A 16,761-nucleotide genomic window follows, 5' to 3' on the forward strand; every position below is an offset into this window, starting at 1 on the left:
TCAAGAGGACATCAGTTTGAGATGTTTCCTCAGGTTGTTGTGAGCCATTGTTCCTAGTTCTTCAGGTAACTATTTTTATTTCTGTATGTAATTTAAAAGCAGAGGTGGCTAATGAGGGTACCTGTAGGTCCTAATCATTCCCTGATGTTGACATCAGGGAAACCATAGGTTTTCTGCTGATAAACAAATAGTGGGCGTCATAATCAGCTGCGAACACTGTCTGAGGTGGGAACAGGGCTGCTGGAACATTATTTGATTCCTTCCTTCTCAAAACTCTGGCCAAGGCAGAACACCTCGGTTGATAAAGACAGATGTGCACCATGCCCGCCCTTTGCCCTTGCAAAGCGCGATTATCCTTTGTCTTTCTAAAGCTTCTGTTGGACTTGAGTTCTCCTTCTCCAATGGTACCAGGTATGTGATGCAGGCAACTGGGTTTCTGTTTTAAACTCGTCAGCTGTGTAGACCTTTTACTGTGCACACTTTGCCTGTGCTGTTTCACAAAGTTCCTGGCCAGAATACATGATCAGATTTTGTGTACCTGCCAGTACCAGTATGTACCAGTATGACCAGATTTTGTGTTCCAGTGTCTTGGGAATTGATGTTCGATGAATCATCTGTTGACTGAAACCCTTTACCTCCCGGGACAGGATTGTCTGGTTTGCTCAGACTGTGCTGGACATACAAAAGAAAGCAACTAGTCAGTACTCCCTGATTTCAGTTTATCCTTGTGCTTTTATTAACCCTGGGTGAGTTTAAAACATCTTATGGCTGTGAAATGTGGCAGGTGGGGGATTACCGTGGAGGGCTTCAGTCATCTGCCTTGCTCACCTTCTGCAACACTGGTATTAAAGGGGTTTGGAGGCAGTTTTGCTGTCTCTGTGTCACTGAGGAAACACGGATTGTATCTGCTCCATTTTGTGCTTCTCCAGGGAAGGGAAAGGAATGGAATTTGGGTACCATCTCTCTGAGCCAAATGCCATGAGAAAACCTTCAATCTTATAGGATCAAACACAGACTGATGCTCTGGTTCAATTTGTTGGGTGAAACAAAGTGAGTCTGGTCATCTTTATCTTCAAAAGCATTTTTTATAGTTGGATGCACTGTTCAATTTGGGCCAACTTTAGCCTTACTTTCTGGAAAAAAAGGCTCCAGAAATATTTCAGACAGCTCCATTCAAGCTGTTCTGCAGATGTCAGCATATGTCCAAAAATCCAGCACAATCAGGATGTGGTCGTCTAGTAGGGACTCCAGCAAGAGATGCTGGATGGCAAAGGTATGTGCTATTTCAGACCGTTACACCAGATTTCCTTTCTGTTAGCATATTTATGTGTCCCACGTGCCGTCCCTGACTCTTCTTCCCGCTGTGGAATAACTTACTGTGTCTTGATTTATAGAATGCTGCACATCCAGATGCCTCTGTTATCTCCTCTCTGAGAGGAGCAAAGCTGGTACATTTGGGCTACAGGGCTGTCAACACGATCCCAGCCATGTGTTTCACTAATTGCTTAAATATAAAGAGACCTCCTGGTGAAGCTCAGGCAGTGGTCCTCTTTGTTTGGACAGACAAAACAGAAAGGGTGGGAAGCACCGATTCCATCTTAATGGAAGATGGGTAGAAGGGCCTGAGGACCAAGAAAGACGTAGAAAGCCAGGTATTCTCCACCGAATTTCCAATTCTGAACTCAGTCCGGAGCAATTCTGCTGACCGTAATAGGTTATCTCTGGTTCATCTCATAGCTCCTGAAATATAGCCTGTCCCCATAGAAACACCTTCATACCGACGCAACGAAGCGTTCACCGGAATTGCCAGAGCTCTCAGCTCAGCGTCCTTTGGAGCTGTAGAGGCTTTAGAGGGAGGAACGTGGGTGACTCAGTGTTTGCACTCCAAACAGAGCCTGTTACAAAGTAAGAAAACTAAAGTAATTCTCTAGTACTGAAATTCCTCAAAGGCTTCTTCTGAATTTGTTCTCTCTCTCTAACCTCCCAATAAAAAGAAAATGTCTACAAAATTACAGAAATTTTCACAAAGAACTCCACAGGAGGATAAGATTTCTCAAGCCTGTCCCCCAGCTAGAGCGACAACTCCTGGATCTATTTCAGTGCAGACAGAATCAACGTCTAAGCAGTCTTACTTTTTTTAATCTCTTGATAAGAATGCAAATGCCATTCTTGCTCCCACTGCCTCTCTCACCCTCTTGAAATAGGCTGTTTATGGTGACTAAATGCTTCTATCCAAAACTGGCTGTCGTCCAAAACCACATGGGCAGAAAGCCTAAGAGCAACAGAACACTAATAATTTATATTAGGACACAGTGCAGCACCACACAGAATGCTTTGTTTTAACTAACAAGAGCTCTGCATCCTATTGAATATATGTCAATAACCAGCTCGTGTGGATTTCTACAACAATGCTGGCATATTTCAAAATACTTACATACTCTCAGCAGCTCTTCTGGCCCTGATAGATTCATTCTCCATTGCGGATTCTTTGATGGAAAATCAGATGTTGGCTTAAGATTTGTACTGCAGAGTAAACAACTTCTTACCTACCTGAAATATATTGGGTCATACCTACATCTGCAGATGCTGTGCACTGCTGATTCTGCCTCTGAATATGATTTTATGATTGAAAAATATACTGAAGGGGAAATTGAAGCATTTTAGGAGCAGAAAAAGGAAAAGGAGATAAATATGAACAAGTGATACAGCAATTTTAATAACAGAGTATGCTGGATAATTTAGTATAGTGAGTTGGGCTGGGCATGGTTCTTTACATGATAATCTATTTTTAAATAGCTTAATATTGCATGAGAGGATACTTGTGTGTTATGTACTGACAGAGCATCTTTGACAGTCACGAGCCCTTGGGCCAAACAAATGACAGTCTATATAGGCTTTGGCAAAGGTATGGCATCTTGAGCTTACTGTGTTTTCAGGCAGCGTGATATTCAAAAGGAGTTGATGCAAAGGTAAGAGATAGGCATAATGCACTGACATTTATTCTCCTGTTCTCTGTTACTACTCAGTTGTGAGAAGGGTCTGACCAAACTATAGGCATATTTGGAAATGGGGAATTCCAGGATAACTGATCCCTGTAATTCACTTGGCCGTGAGCGGCGCTGACTGGCAGTGAGGTGGCCTGAGCTGTAGTCATTCCTCAGCTCCCAGCCCAGGGATTCAAATGCAGCACTGAGCCAAAGGAACCGCTCGGGTACATGCAGCATCTGCCCGGGGCTGGCTGACGGGAGGCAGCAGCATCAAACCCCTGGCTGTGGTCCAGCTCACGTGGTCTCCCCTAAGTGTCAAATGTAGTTCCCTGAGAGAACAGGTAGCCAGATCGTCTCTGTTATGTGCTCTCACATTTCACAGACCACAGTGTGGTTCATGAGCCTCCAGCAAACTTAAGACCTTAATTACAAAAGGACTAAAACCTTAATTACGGCACCGTGCCACAGGAGGGAAGACCAAGCACACCAATACTTTGCACGCTTGTAGAAACAGACAGCTGAAATGTTGCTACATTTGCTGGGGCAGCTGGTATTTATTCACTTACGCTGATACAACCATCACAGTATCACAATCACAGTTCTCTGCCTCTCAGAGATTTCGTCCGTCTTTTAGAACCAGCATGAGATCCATTGTGGTCTGCAGGATAAACCATTTAGTTACCATTTAAGAAGTCCCTGAGGAATCCTTCTCCAGACACCCATCTCCCAAATCCCTTCTCACCCTGTTACAGAGTTATTCATTCCCAATTTTCTTTCAACTTAAGTGGATTTAGTACTAGTTAAGGTCTATTTTAGAGGGAAGGAAGGACAGCCTGTGCCCTGGTAGGTCTTTTCCATCTGCAGTCTAATGATAGATATGCCTCTGGAGTTCAGTCTGGCTTCCTCTGGCTGCTGCTTTGTGGCTGGAAACTAAACAGATGCAGCAGTGACCATGCACACACACTGTGATTCAGGAAAGACCATCTCGTGGTAATCCTGCACTAACCGGTACCTGCCGGTCCCTGGAGCCAAGCTGGCTCCTGCCCTTGGAGCAGCCTGCGTGCCCCTACAGCAGGATGTCCCCATGCCTGGGATCATTTTGGTGGCTTGCACTTCGCCCTCCCATAGCTGACGGGCACTCAGTTGGGTATTCCCAGAAGCAAAAAGGCTCGCGTAAGTTGTGACAAAACTCATTCACCAGAGTCAGTGTCTGACATAAACTCCTTGCATCGACGCTCAGAGGTTGGTGAGCAATGGCCTGTGGTAGAGAGGGGAGTTTTCAATCGCTGTGTGGTTGGGTCCCTGCCTGCAGTGGTGACACAGGGCAAGGCTCTATTCTAGCTCAAGTTTGATCTGTTTTAGAACATCGTGATGAAAACACTTACACTCTTAATGCACCATGATGCTTTCTAGCCCAGGCACAAGTGATCGCAGAGGATGGGAGATGGTTTGCTGGTGGCAGGCAGTGTGGAGACAGGCTGGGGCTCCTGCTGGCTGCTTTCAGGACATACGGCATGTTCGCTCGGGACTGCTTGGGGCCCTCTTGCTTCCTCATTTTGCTACTTGCTTCTGCCATTTCCTTTTCTTCCTAAGGCTATTGCTTTCTGTGTAATTCATTAGATTTGTCTGTGTGTCAGATCTTTCAGTTATGCCTTGTGCTCTGCAAAGACATGTTGCATTGTTATTTTTATTTTAATGTCTCTCACCGATCTTGTTGTACCATACACACAGATTAGACTGCTGTCTGGGTTTTAAATATATTCAGTCAGTGGTTTTAATGGTGGTTTTTATCACAGAAATAATAAAAGTGAACATTACATGTTAAAATATGAAGCCATTTACCTGTGAAGTTCAACCTTAAGGGTATTCTCTGTTTTCCTTCTCTTTCCAAACCAAATGCAATATGTGTGAGAAACCAGCAGCCCATCCGTATTCCAATTTGTGTGCTCTGAGGTAGAGAGAAGCATGATGTACTTCTCTGAGATTGGAAAATTACTCTCCAAAAACAAATTAAGTAACCAATAGCTTGAGGGATCACTTCATAGGTGAAAGGATTTCTGTCATTGGGAACCAGATGTATTTGCATTATTCCTCAGTGGCTTACAATTTGTATACTTATTTGTATAATATAAGCTTTCTAGAGACATTACTTTGCTGTGGGTTAATTTGGTAAGTAAATGTTCTTTGTGGTGTGGTGGTATGTAAGACACAGAAGAGGCATGGCAAGCACCTGGAAGTCCTTGGCAAAAGGGAGGAGCTCCTTTTCTATTCTTTGTTGCCAGCACCTAAAAATGATGTGTGGGCCCCTACCTGAGCTAAGGGCTTGCACCTACACCTGCACCTGTAAAAGGGAACCTGCTTAATTCCTCCTGCCAAAGAGGGGATCTTTCCCTGAAAATGCATTATTTTAGCACTGGCTCCGACCGGTGAGTGGGAGCACGGGGAAGCCCTGGTCCGTGTTTCCACCCAGAGTATGTTGGAGGGGCAGGTGATATGAATTCATGCGGCTTCCAGGGAGCCGAGGGAGGCTGGCTGCCTCCCTCACACATCAAAGGTAGGCTTCTAAAGCCAGGGGGGTGAATATCTCCCCTGCTGAGGAGGAGCTTGATCACACCAGGTGCTGAGCAGCTCCTGGAGGGGATGATTATTCCAGTTCTCATTATATTAAATTGCTATTTTTAATGAATCAGAGAAAACAGGAGCTCAGGGATGATGGTACCTGAGGGTCACGGAGCACACCTGCCTCCCACGGGATAATGTCTACAGGTGTTGCCCTGATTGAAGCATCTGTTTGTATCACAGATGTATAGTTACTTGAGGAGGGAATGGCAAAGGCCTGCAATAGCCTGAGTTTAGGCTAGCTGCCCCTCAGCATCGCAGGCAGGGAGCAGGGACCTGCTCAGGGTAGCATTCCCCAGGCTGATGCTCCCTGGGAAGTGCCTTGTTAGTCCCAAACTTTCCCAAGTTCTCTCTTCACCAGGCCTTTTTCCCTGGAATATTTCAGGGCTGTTTCACCTTCCCTGCTTAAGCAACAAAAGTGACTTATTTTTCAAAAATCAACCTGAACCATATGAAGACTTTTTTTTAATATTCTGGAGCATCCTCTGCCCATATCATTAGAAACGGTGGGTCTTGGAATCCTGTCTGAACCAGCTCCTTCATGCCCAGACACCGCACATCATATTTAGATAAGCGCTTTGAAGACAAGCGAGAGTTAATTCTTTATAGCAAATTAGCTGGCTGTGTGACGGCAAACACGGACACCTAGTGGTACTCAAGTGCAGGGCATGTAGATGCTTTAAATTTATCTCTGGAAGAGAAGTAGATACAGCAGAGTGTTTGTTCACATGTTTTCCCCTAAAAGAAGGAGAGTTTTGATTATTTTCAGAGAAAGTATCATAGATAGCATAATATGGGGGAAAGAAAATTTATTTAGCAAGGAGTATTGAAATAGTTAGGGGAAAATCATGGCATTCGGTAAGATTCGTCAGTCTATTTACCAAGAAGTAATCAGTTTTTTTCATGTGTCTTAAATATCTCAGACCATACCAGATCAGATACCATATTGGACCAGAAAGATTTTCTGCCCCTAAATTAGTCCATAGCAAAGAAACCTCAGCAAATAGTATAGCAATATCATTCTTACCACACCTGTGAGTGTTTGTACTCCAGTTATGGGGAGATTATATCAGCGTGAAGAACGATGGGTTTGCTGGTGAACTGCATAGCTGGGTGCTAAACTGATCTCTTGTGCGCTTTCATCAACCACTGAGCTCTTTCTGCCAGGATTAATGCAAGCACTCTGTCTGAATGGCCTCAAACAGCTGCCATGGTTTGGTTTGTTTGTTTTTTCTATTTATTTACAAATAATCTTTCAGAAAAATATTTCCTTCTTCTTCCCCAAATCTAGCATTTCGTCTACGGCAGAGACACAGGACAGGTGAGAACCAGTCCTTGTCCACTGACCCCTTTTTGTAATTGTAAATGTCACCTCTGTGAATGGGATTTCTTTCACATCTGCATTAGACACACAAACCACTATGCCACAGTGGGGAGACAGGCTGTTCCCATGGGAATGTGCATTCAGGGCTGCGTGGGCTAAGATAAAGAATTTTGAGATTGTACCAGCTGAAGAGTTAAGTCTGTAGAGATGAGCATGCTCTCCTCAAGGGCGCCCCATTCAAGCTGATAAGCAGATCCCAGTTTTCATTCATTTCACAGAGATACTCAGCATGTTACAAGATTTCTCCCGATTCAGTTTGATTTAGAAGTTGTTCTTTTGAAAACATTCTATAATATGCTTGAGTTTAGCTTTATATCCTGAGAAATTGGGAGGTTTGTAGTATTACACTGTTTTGAGTCAGCTTGTTTACTATCCTCATCTTCATAACTTTTGAATCCGTGAACTAGCTAATTTCTATCAAATTTGACACTGGAATAAGGACCTCAAAGATTCCTGCATGCTCTGGGGGAGCAGGCAGCATGCAGAGGAGAAAGACCCAAAAGAGGGCCCCTAATGACAGGCAGACAGCGAGAAATCCACACTGCAGAGGAGCACTGAGAAAGATTCCTCACACTGGAAAAACTTAGATTTTTGCTCACACTTTTTTAGACACCAAGAATCAATCTCTGAGATCCAAATCTGTAAGAAAACAAGCTTCATTAGCTCTGCTGCTGGTGCAATCACGTCTTCTGTTTTGTTCTGCTGTATACACAAGCGCTTATATACCCAGTCTCTGGTTATATGGAGCTTATGATTAAACAGAGACCAGAATTGTTCATCAAGAGCCGCAGGGTGTGAGGCTGAAGGAAAGCAGCAGGTTACCAGTGCTCAGTACGGAAGTAAGATGATACATTTATTCTTAGATACAAATCCTGGAAGTCAGCATATAATCAGTCACTCTACGTTTATATATTTACACCTCTGTTTTCTATCAGAGAGCATGGGAGGAGCTTTTCTCATCTGCCCAGTCAGGATTCCCTAGTCTCCCAAGAGGTCCCTGGAGCAAGTTTGGGAAGATGAGGGGATGTTTCTTGTCTTGCAAAAAAATTGTAGCTGTTTCCTCACTGCACTGGGGGCATGTGAGACTGTGTCTAGCTCATGCTGTAAAGGGATGAGCTGGAATTTGTCCTGCCACAAGGGCACAGTGCCAAGGCAGCCTGGGCTATTGCCGGTCTAGAGAGACACCCCGGAACTCAAGCAAGAAAAAAAGCAAGGTTTCTGATGGACACCCACAGCTAGAAAATTCACCCACAGCTAGCTTTCAAAAGGTTACTGGGTGGGTAGCTTTGACTTCTCACTTCAGCGCGGTAGAATCAATAAGAAGTAAAGGAAACCAGGGCCACAACATGTTGAACTTTGACAAAAGAAATTATTAACTTGGCTTGTAAGGAGTACAAATCCTGTCTTTGCCAGTGTAAATATGGTGCAAAGATGATTGCCTTCATCCTGCCCTCTCTAACTTCTATTCCTGTTCTTTTTTTTTTCCTGTTGAACCTGGGCAGTTGTCTGGAGGGTGTGAACTAACCGTGGTGCTCCAGGACTTCACAGCGGGCCACAGCAGCGAGCTGAGCATTCAGGTGGGGCAGACGGTGGAGCTGCTGGAGAGGCCGAGTGAAAGGCCAGGCTGGTGTTTGGTCCGGACGACGGAGCGGAGCCCACCTCAGGAGGGTCTGGTCCCCAGCAGCGCTCTCTGCATTTCCCATTCCCGCAGCAGCGTGGAGATGGATTGCTTCTTCCCTTCAGGAAAAGGTAGGACACAGTCCGGCAGGTTAAAGACTGTTTTGGATTTCCCCTTTTGTATCATGTAAGTGCAAAGCTGCTTGGGCTGCTCTTGCAGTCAGCGTGGGTAAAAGGCTGTTTAGTCGTTAGTGGGTTTTGTTACCAGATCTCTGTGAATCGGCACAGCGCTAGCCTTACTCCATTTCCATGAATCAATGTTTGTACGTGTGCGTCTTTTGCTGTGTGGCAATCATTATTGTCTCGAGATTCTGGGTAAAAATAAGACCTTTTAACAAAAAAAGGAACTAGTTTTAGTGCCTGAAAGCCTAGAGGGAGGGAAAGTCATGTTGTATATACACTCAGGATGCCCCAAATGGTGGATATGTTATTTTATGAGTGCCACGGTGCACACTAGTGCATGGTCTTTTAGTATATCCCTGCTGCCTGTCTATTATTGCAAACAAGCCACCAGTGAGGACTGGTATGCTCTATTGACTCGTGAACTGGAGACATTGTGTGTAATGGCACTGTACAGTGGGGAATGAATCCTTTACAATTAGCGTGCAACAAAACACATACCTGGTATTGTCCTGAGAGCTTGGGCTTCACCTGCAATGAATGGTGAAATATCGTTTGTCTGTGTGGTGTCTGTGGCCTATTTGGTGGATGTTCTGTTCTGAGCAATGTGTGTCCTGCGTACAGCATCCACGCAACCAGGCATAGGAGATGCTCCAGACTGGTAAGACCAGAACCGGTTCAGTTCAGCGTGGCCACAGAAGGTCCCCTTTCGGCTGTGCCCCTGTTTTTGGCCACGCGCAATGCAAGTGAGGTCCAGGGAGGAAAGACTCGTCATCCCACTCCCGACTTCAGGCCTGCAATCCGAACTGGCTTTTTAAAAATGTTTTTTTCCTTCTGCATTACTGGAAATAGAATCTGATCCGTTCTTGTTTAAGCAAGTTAAGCTTGGAGGTTTTGTTTGTTTTGAGAAAAAGCACTGAAACCGAGCTGTAGCCCCTCCTTGCTCCCTGCCTGTCCTCCCACTGCGGAGGCTGGGAGCGGGGCACACCCCCAGGACAGAGCAGGGTGGCAGGGCTGCGGTCCGCAGTCAGAGTTTCCCTTAAAGAGCTGTCTGATCCACACCTGGGGGAGGAGAGCGTGGCTTTTCCTTCCAGATTTGATCCCCTCAGCAGGTCTCTTTTGGTTAGGTGCTTCCCCTTGCCCTGCTTTGCAAAAGGGAGGAGGTGAAGTCAGTGCTGTCAGCTCTGTCTGCGGTGCAAACTCCAAACTCCTCACGCGTTTCTTAGACCCGCTGCCACGTCTCCTCCCTGCCACGCGCCCGGGGCCCTGCCCTGCTTCTGTCACCACAGGAGGCTGTCCTGGGCCCCAGCTCTGCCCTGAGAAGCACTGCAGTTGCTTACGTGCAAATTGAATCTGTGAATAAGCAGAAAAGTAAAGCTGACAGTCAGCTTGGTCTGCGTAAGAGCAGTCACTGGCATGACTCACAGGAAGCCGGAGAAGTGTCTGCTGGGTGCATGGTCCAGAAGTCAGGCTTGGGTCCTCTGCTGAAGGATGCTGTGAGACACCACTCAAACTTCATTTAAGTGCACTAGGTTGTAGAGCCTTTCCTCAAATGAAAAAAAACAAAACAAAACAAAAATTGCAGGAGTAGGCCATGGAAAGGGAGGCAGGAAGTCCCTAGGAGGATGGAGACAGGGAGGTGCAGGGGCTGAGGGCTGGTGGGGGACTCCACTTCTGGCACAATTGCGTGAGCTTCAGGGCACAATTGGACCGCAGGTACAGTGCGATGGACATAGTGCCAGGCTTCGGCTGATGGACCAGAGCCGACTGATGCCTGGAAGCCACCAGGCTGTGTCAGCACAGCACCGAGCCTGTGCTAGCACGCTTTGCCTGCCTGTGGGGCAGGCTATCTCACGTAACACGCTGTGACCGCTTCCAGGTTGGAGCTGGCTCTTGTCCCATCATCTCCAAGCAGGTGCAGAGTCAGTCTGGGTCCGGCTGGCTCCAGCCATATATTCATGGCCTTCATTTCCTTACATCTCTTTCCCCCTCGACCTCAGTTTTTTTCCTGCACATACCAAAGCTGTATCAGGGAGCCTCAGTATTAATGGGATCTCCAGAAGCACTGCTAGAAATAATAATAATAACCACCCAACCCACAATTTTGGCCAGAGTACAGCAAATAGGTTCTGTGTCTAATCAGTTCTCCCTCTATTAGGAAAACAGGAAATTGTTTAAACTGAATGAACAGATGCTGGGAATAAAGAAAGAGGAATAAGTTTAAAGGGGAAAATGCAGTAGCCACTGGAAGAGCCTGCTGGTCTCATGAGATGCTGGAAGGATCAGCATGATAAATGTTTCTGACTATTCAGATTCTTGCCCTTCTCTACTTCCAGTAACTTTAGGCATGGGTTGGACTCAGAATCCCTTGGTCCAGGCTTCCATAAGTTCTGGTCTTTCTCTGCAACCCAGAACAGAGGTTGGCACATTTTATATCAACATCAAATGGTGTCCCCTGTCTGTTTCAAGTATGTAAACATACACAGTTGCAAAGAGCAGGTTAAAAGCTGAATTTTGCTTGCAGTTACCAAGACACATAATTCTTTGCTTTTACAAGCACTGTAATTCGAAGAACAGAAAGCATCTGTACTCAAAACTTAACATTTCTAATAATAGAATTTGCCATCTCTGATAGAAACATTCAGAGTTTTGACAAGTATTAAAACATGGTTACATCTGCTTAGTGGGAAACGCCTAATTACTGTGTTTGTCCCTATTATAACTTATGGTGGGCTATAAATGTAAATCATGTGGCTCAAGAAGCTTCCTACCATCCTTCAAATGAAAGAGTAAAGAAAGTAATATGTCAGCCAACACCTGAACAGATGAAGGCTTGAAAGATTTGATGGGATCACCAGAACATTTTGTAGACCATCAATGCAAGTCCTGATGAAACAAAAAAATAAGCCGTTTTTAAACAGCCTTACTGAAAGCCACTGGAAGCGTAAAACCAAACTTCACAACTGAACATGTGCTCTGGGTGTTCTTCACTTTTTTACACTATTCCTTTGAAAATAGGTAGTGAATCAACATAAAATATTGCAAAAGGGAAAACGTGGTGAGAATATAAGAGAACAAACCTGAAAGAAACACTTCCTGCCTTTTGTAATGAAATATCTTTACAGGTTTCTCTTGTTGTGTTGATCAGTAAAAGTGCAGAGACTTTAAGGACTGGTCTCCCAGGCTTCCGTCTGACTGCTGGCTGGGTTCCTTTGGAGGATACACATTTGATTTTTTCATGACTTGACTACAGCTCAGAGCCCAAGTATAGTCCTGCCTGTCCTTCCTTTCCGATGATGTGACGGTGTTTGCAGTTACCCTCTACAAAAAGGCAAACAGGTTTCTGGGATTCACCTTTTGCAAGTCATTTACACATGACTGAGTAAAACAAACTCGTCTGCAGTCTCTGTTACTGTACTTGAGAATTTGTGGGATGTTTGGGTTTTTTTCTGACTAGCATTCGTAGGAAGGAAAAAGAAAGACCTGTGACATTAGGAATGAAGCTCTGTTTGAACTATCCCACGTGGCTAATTACAGGAAAGCTGTGACTTTTATTTCTGTCTCTTTTACCCGATAATTGAGCTCTAAGGTATTGAGCTATAAATTTCAAATTAAGCGAGAAATCCACATGGATAGAAAGCAACTTAATGACCTAGCCAATATTCATTAAGCACACTGTGACAAGCATATTCCTGGTGTCAGCCTGTTAGCTTTGACTGAGTGATTCCAAATTTGAATTTGGCCCATGAAACATTTAGATGAAATCATGATCTCAGAACTCTTATTTTATGACCCCTCACCCAGTATTTTTCTTGTAGCATCAAAGTCATAGTGTAATTCAAAGAGTAACAAAGGCTAGTTTTTGCAGTAATTTTAAGCAAAGGAAAAAGAAAGCAATAAAAAAAAAAAAAAAAGGTTTTATGGCACTTGTTTTGGATTGATGATGTGTAAAAGGATCCCATTCAGGGCCCCAAACCAGATCCTGCCTGCAGGGTACTTGTGTCTGGTACATATCTCTGGAGGAGATGAGGAATATATTTTTTTAAGATGCTATGCAAACATCTTGCTGTGCAGGCAGATGGCCACTTAACAGCAGTGCTTTGGTGGCAGTGGCGTGTCCTTGTAACAGAGCAAACTGAGAAACAGGTGGGTCTCTTCCAACTGAAGAGGGAACAAGGGTCTTGCAAGGTGTATGTTAGCAGGGTGAGCATCTCGCCTGCACTTCCCAGATGGGTCACATTGGCCCTGGTGCATCAGTTGGGAGAGCACCAGACTTTGGACAGGAGGGACAGGAGTTTCGGTGCTGATTAAGTGACAGCTTCTACATTTAGAGGGTTGCCTACCTGATCCTACAGCCAGAGAGCCTGTGGCTGGTAGGTGCGATGTCAGTCTGGGCTGTGAAAGAAGGAAGCGGAATAAGGATTTAAGGAGGCTGGTGAGAAGAAGAGTGGTATCAATGAAGAAGTCACTCTGAGACCTGTGTTTTTGTGACCACTCCTTGTGGGAAAGAGCACATCATTTAATGGACTAGTGTGCAAAGCCAGTGAGGCTAATCCGGCTCTTGTTGGGGTTGGAAGTCTCTTTCCTCCAGTTCCTGGTCTCAGAAGAGTTATCTATGTAGGGAAAAGCATAATTGTTTCTTCCCACGTCTCTGTTGTTAAGAACATCTTGGATTTTAGTGGGGGAAAAGAGTCTAGGCGGCTTTTATTGTGTCCCTGTTCCTGTTGAGTATTAAATTGCAATCTGCATTGGCTCACGCACTTTCTCTGTTGTGTTTTAAACAATCTCTGTTGTGAAACATATTCGATGGTAATGATTCCTGATGTCCCGGGGGAGCTGTGTGAGGACGATTCAGAAGTTTTAGCGCACTGCATTAAGCCTTCAGTTGCCCTTGTAGAGGCTGAGAAATTGTTTTTGTTTTTGAAAGTCTTAATTAAGAGCAGTCAATTAAAATGTTTGTAAGGCTCTGAACTAAGGGAAACATTTCATTAGGTAACACAGTTGATTTAACTGGCACATAAACAGGTCATGGGGTTTCTATTAAGCAAACAATGTTCAGGCTCCTATTGTCAATATAAATATGCAGTATTTAAATAAAAAAACAAACCCTCACCTCTGTCCCTAATACCATTCCAACAAGGGTGTTCGGAGTCAAAATTTCATAGTATAGACTGTCTTTCAAGAGAGGACATGTGGACTCCTCCTGCCGGCATTTAGTGCCTCATGGCATCCTTGTTAAAAGTTCAGGACATGGTTTATGTAGAAAAATCACATCAGGAAAGTTTTTTCTGCATTTTCACTGCTTTTCAATTATGGTAGAGCAGCTGGAAACCAGTCGGTAACCAGCATGGTGTAACACAGCAGCTCTCTGTGGGTTGGCACCAAGGGCTGCCAGGGCCCAGCTTGGGACTACTGCTCTACCCCAGTACACAAGTGTGGCTCCAGGCAGGCATGAAAAGAATGGGAATAGAAAGATGAAAGAGCTCAAAACCACTTTGCTATTTCAATCCGGTCACTCTTTCCCTTGTTTTTTTCTCTGCTGTGTCTCCCTCCCCTCTCTTGCCAAACAATGGCTGTTGGTCTTCACTTTCACAGCCCTTCACAGCTTCTCCCCACCATATCGCTCCTTTCTACCTCAGTGCGTAATGTCAGCCCTGGTGCTGGAGAGCTGGTCATGCCTCACTCCCCACCTACTAGTATCTTTTGATCCCAGACCTCTGTGCTTTCTCCTACTTCGTAGTCACCCTGTGGAAGAACTCAGATAAAGCATCCATCCTTGGTGTTGTCCATGCTTACATCTTCTTGTGGACTCCTTTCTCTCCAAAATAATACAAAATGAACAAATAGTTAGCAACAGTTGGTAATATGGGTGATGAGATCTGATTTTCATTGATTCTAAGAGGTAGGCCAAGTCAAGCCTGAGAGGATGAGCCATCCCTCTTTAGGGGTATTCATATCACTATGAATGTAGCTTTACCAGGGATTTTACCTATTGGGTACATCAATACATCAAGAAGACAAAAATATACTGATAAATCTTTGCATAGTCAAGCCGTAGAGGCAGCATCAGTCCTGAGTAACTAGATAAGCTAGGCACGGCCTGACCAAGCATGATAAATGCTTGTCCTCCATGGTAAGTCGCAGCAGCTACAAGTTGTGGTCACAGGTTGCGTGCAGGCTGTTGGAGCCATGTTCGGATGGCTTGCGAATACCCAAATTTCTCTGACATGGTATTTCTATTTCATTATTTTTTCTTATTTTCAGTATGGCATCAATAGATATTTAAAGCTAGATTCAGCCATGTGGGCTTGTTCAGGACATATCAGGTACCAGTAAAGTCAATTATATTTATTGCTTCAGCTGCTTTGTTATCTAATCAAAGCAAAAGGCCTCCAGAGCTCTACCTGGAACTTTATTTTTGTGGAGAAGTACAATTTTGATGAATGCTTTGATAAAACAGGAAAGGCTATTTTGGGGGAAGTTGCTTTGCTTTTGTACAGTGGATTTTTATTATTTTAAACACAGGAGTCTTTGTTTAAAAGAGAGAAGGCCTGCAAATTTTCTTGTTTACTTTGCCTTTGCTTCCCCTTCTGACAGGGGGTAAAACTTTATCCACCTAGTCCCCTGTCAGCTTAACCCCAAATTTCACTGTACGATGTCCATTCTGGTTTTGTCAACGCAAACAAAAAAAAAAAAGGAGGGAGTTAAAAATGCTGTGGCCAACTGAGCTCATCAAGAATGCCAAAGGTTTCAGCACCTGATCCAGCAGGGAAGCTAGGGGGAAACGCAGCAGTGATACACACGGTGCTGTAATCCACCCCTGCCGCGATCACAAATGGTCCGCTCAGGGTTAGGCCATTGATGCGGTAATGTATGGATACATCACCATTTGTTGGACCTGATTCCCCGGTGTTGGACCCGTCTACCTGCTTTTCCCGCTGCTTCTTCCATCCTTGTCATAGGTCACCCTTGCTACACGTGTACCAGGAGCAACTTGGGGAGTACAGCGAGTAGGGAAAGCACAGGATAAAACTGGGCAGAATTCAGTGGCTGATATTGCATAAAGGTCAGGGCACCTCAGCTAAAGGTCCCTTCTGGCATTACAGTCTCTGACAACTTTACTGTTTTGCAACTCATGCTCAGTTTTCTAATGCATGGCTCACAGCACCTTTGGGACCTTTGCTTAATTTGGCAGGGAGGCTTTCAGAGAAAAGGGTTTCCTGGTAGCAGATATCATATTGATCACCTGTATCTTGTCATTAACATACTGGCACCACCATCCCAGGCTTTGACTGAGTATGGGGTAGAATTGCTGCCTATTGAGATAATAAATCATTCTGGTTTTAGCATCAGATTAGTCAAGGGGACGTAAAAAAAAGAGGAAAACTGGCAGAGAAACCCCAATAGTGGTCAAATGGGAAGGCATCAGCAAAAATGTAGTGCAGGATGTTTCCAAACTCTGTGTGGATCTGTAAGAGGGCAGAAACATTCACATTTCAGAAGGGTTAAATGCTGCTCTCTGCGGAAGGAAGCAATGACCATGGTATATCGCTGCTATGCAGGCTCCTGTCAACACTGCGCTGAGTGTTGCTCATGAGATGTCTATTTCCAAAATGAAAAATCTTCTCTCTTGAGATAAAGAGTCATTTGTTTCCTCTAGATATGCTTGTGGCTTTGTTGGAGAGGCAGTTTTTGGAAGCGGGTACGATTACTTATTGCAGCGTTTCTGTTTTGTGGAGAGATGGTGGTTTGGCGGGTCCGGGGTTGGGTGGTGGAGCTCAGCGTACAGCTGGCTGGGTGGACTGGGTCTCCCTGTCAGGGACTGGAGCGGTAAGGAGTGAGGGGAAGGCAGAGAGGGAACACAGCTCTAAAGAGGCTTTCTCTTATGGCCGCCCTGGACATGTTTCCTCTCTTCACTTGCTTGCTGTCTGTCTGTCTGAGATGGTGAGAGCAACACTCGGGGAGATATGGCTA

At 44.8% G+C, this 16,761-nt stretch overlaps 1 protein-coding gene across 12 annotated transcripts in view; it reads left to right on the plus strand.

The window, feature by feature from the left end:
- The window catches only part of KALRN (kalirin RhoGEF kinase), a 522,320-nt gene that overhangs the window by 415,774 nt on the left and 89,785 nt on the right, over window positions 1-16,761 (plus strand). For 10 of the 12 annotated variants that reach the window (XM_074595384.1, XM_074595391.1, XM_074595388.1 and 7 more), the window contains 2 exons: window positions 6,898-6,927; window positions 8,493-8,739. In XM_074595384.1, coding sequence (XP_074451485.1) covers window positions 6,898-6,927; window positions 8,493-8,739 — 277 coding nt within the window. The remainder of the gene's footprint in view (window positions 1-6,897; window positions 6,928-8,492; window positions 8,740-16,761) is intronic. The other 2 variants (XM_074595387.1, XM_074595396.1) reach the window with 1 other exon arrangement.

Source organism: Larus michahellis, chromosome 7 (assembly GCF_964199755.1).
Source record: "Larus michahellis chromosome 7, bLarMic1.1, whole genome shotgun sequence".
In the NCBI taxonomy this organism is placed as follows: Eukaryota; Metazoa; Chordata; class Aves; order Charadriiformes; family Laridae; genus Larus; species Larus michahellis.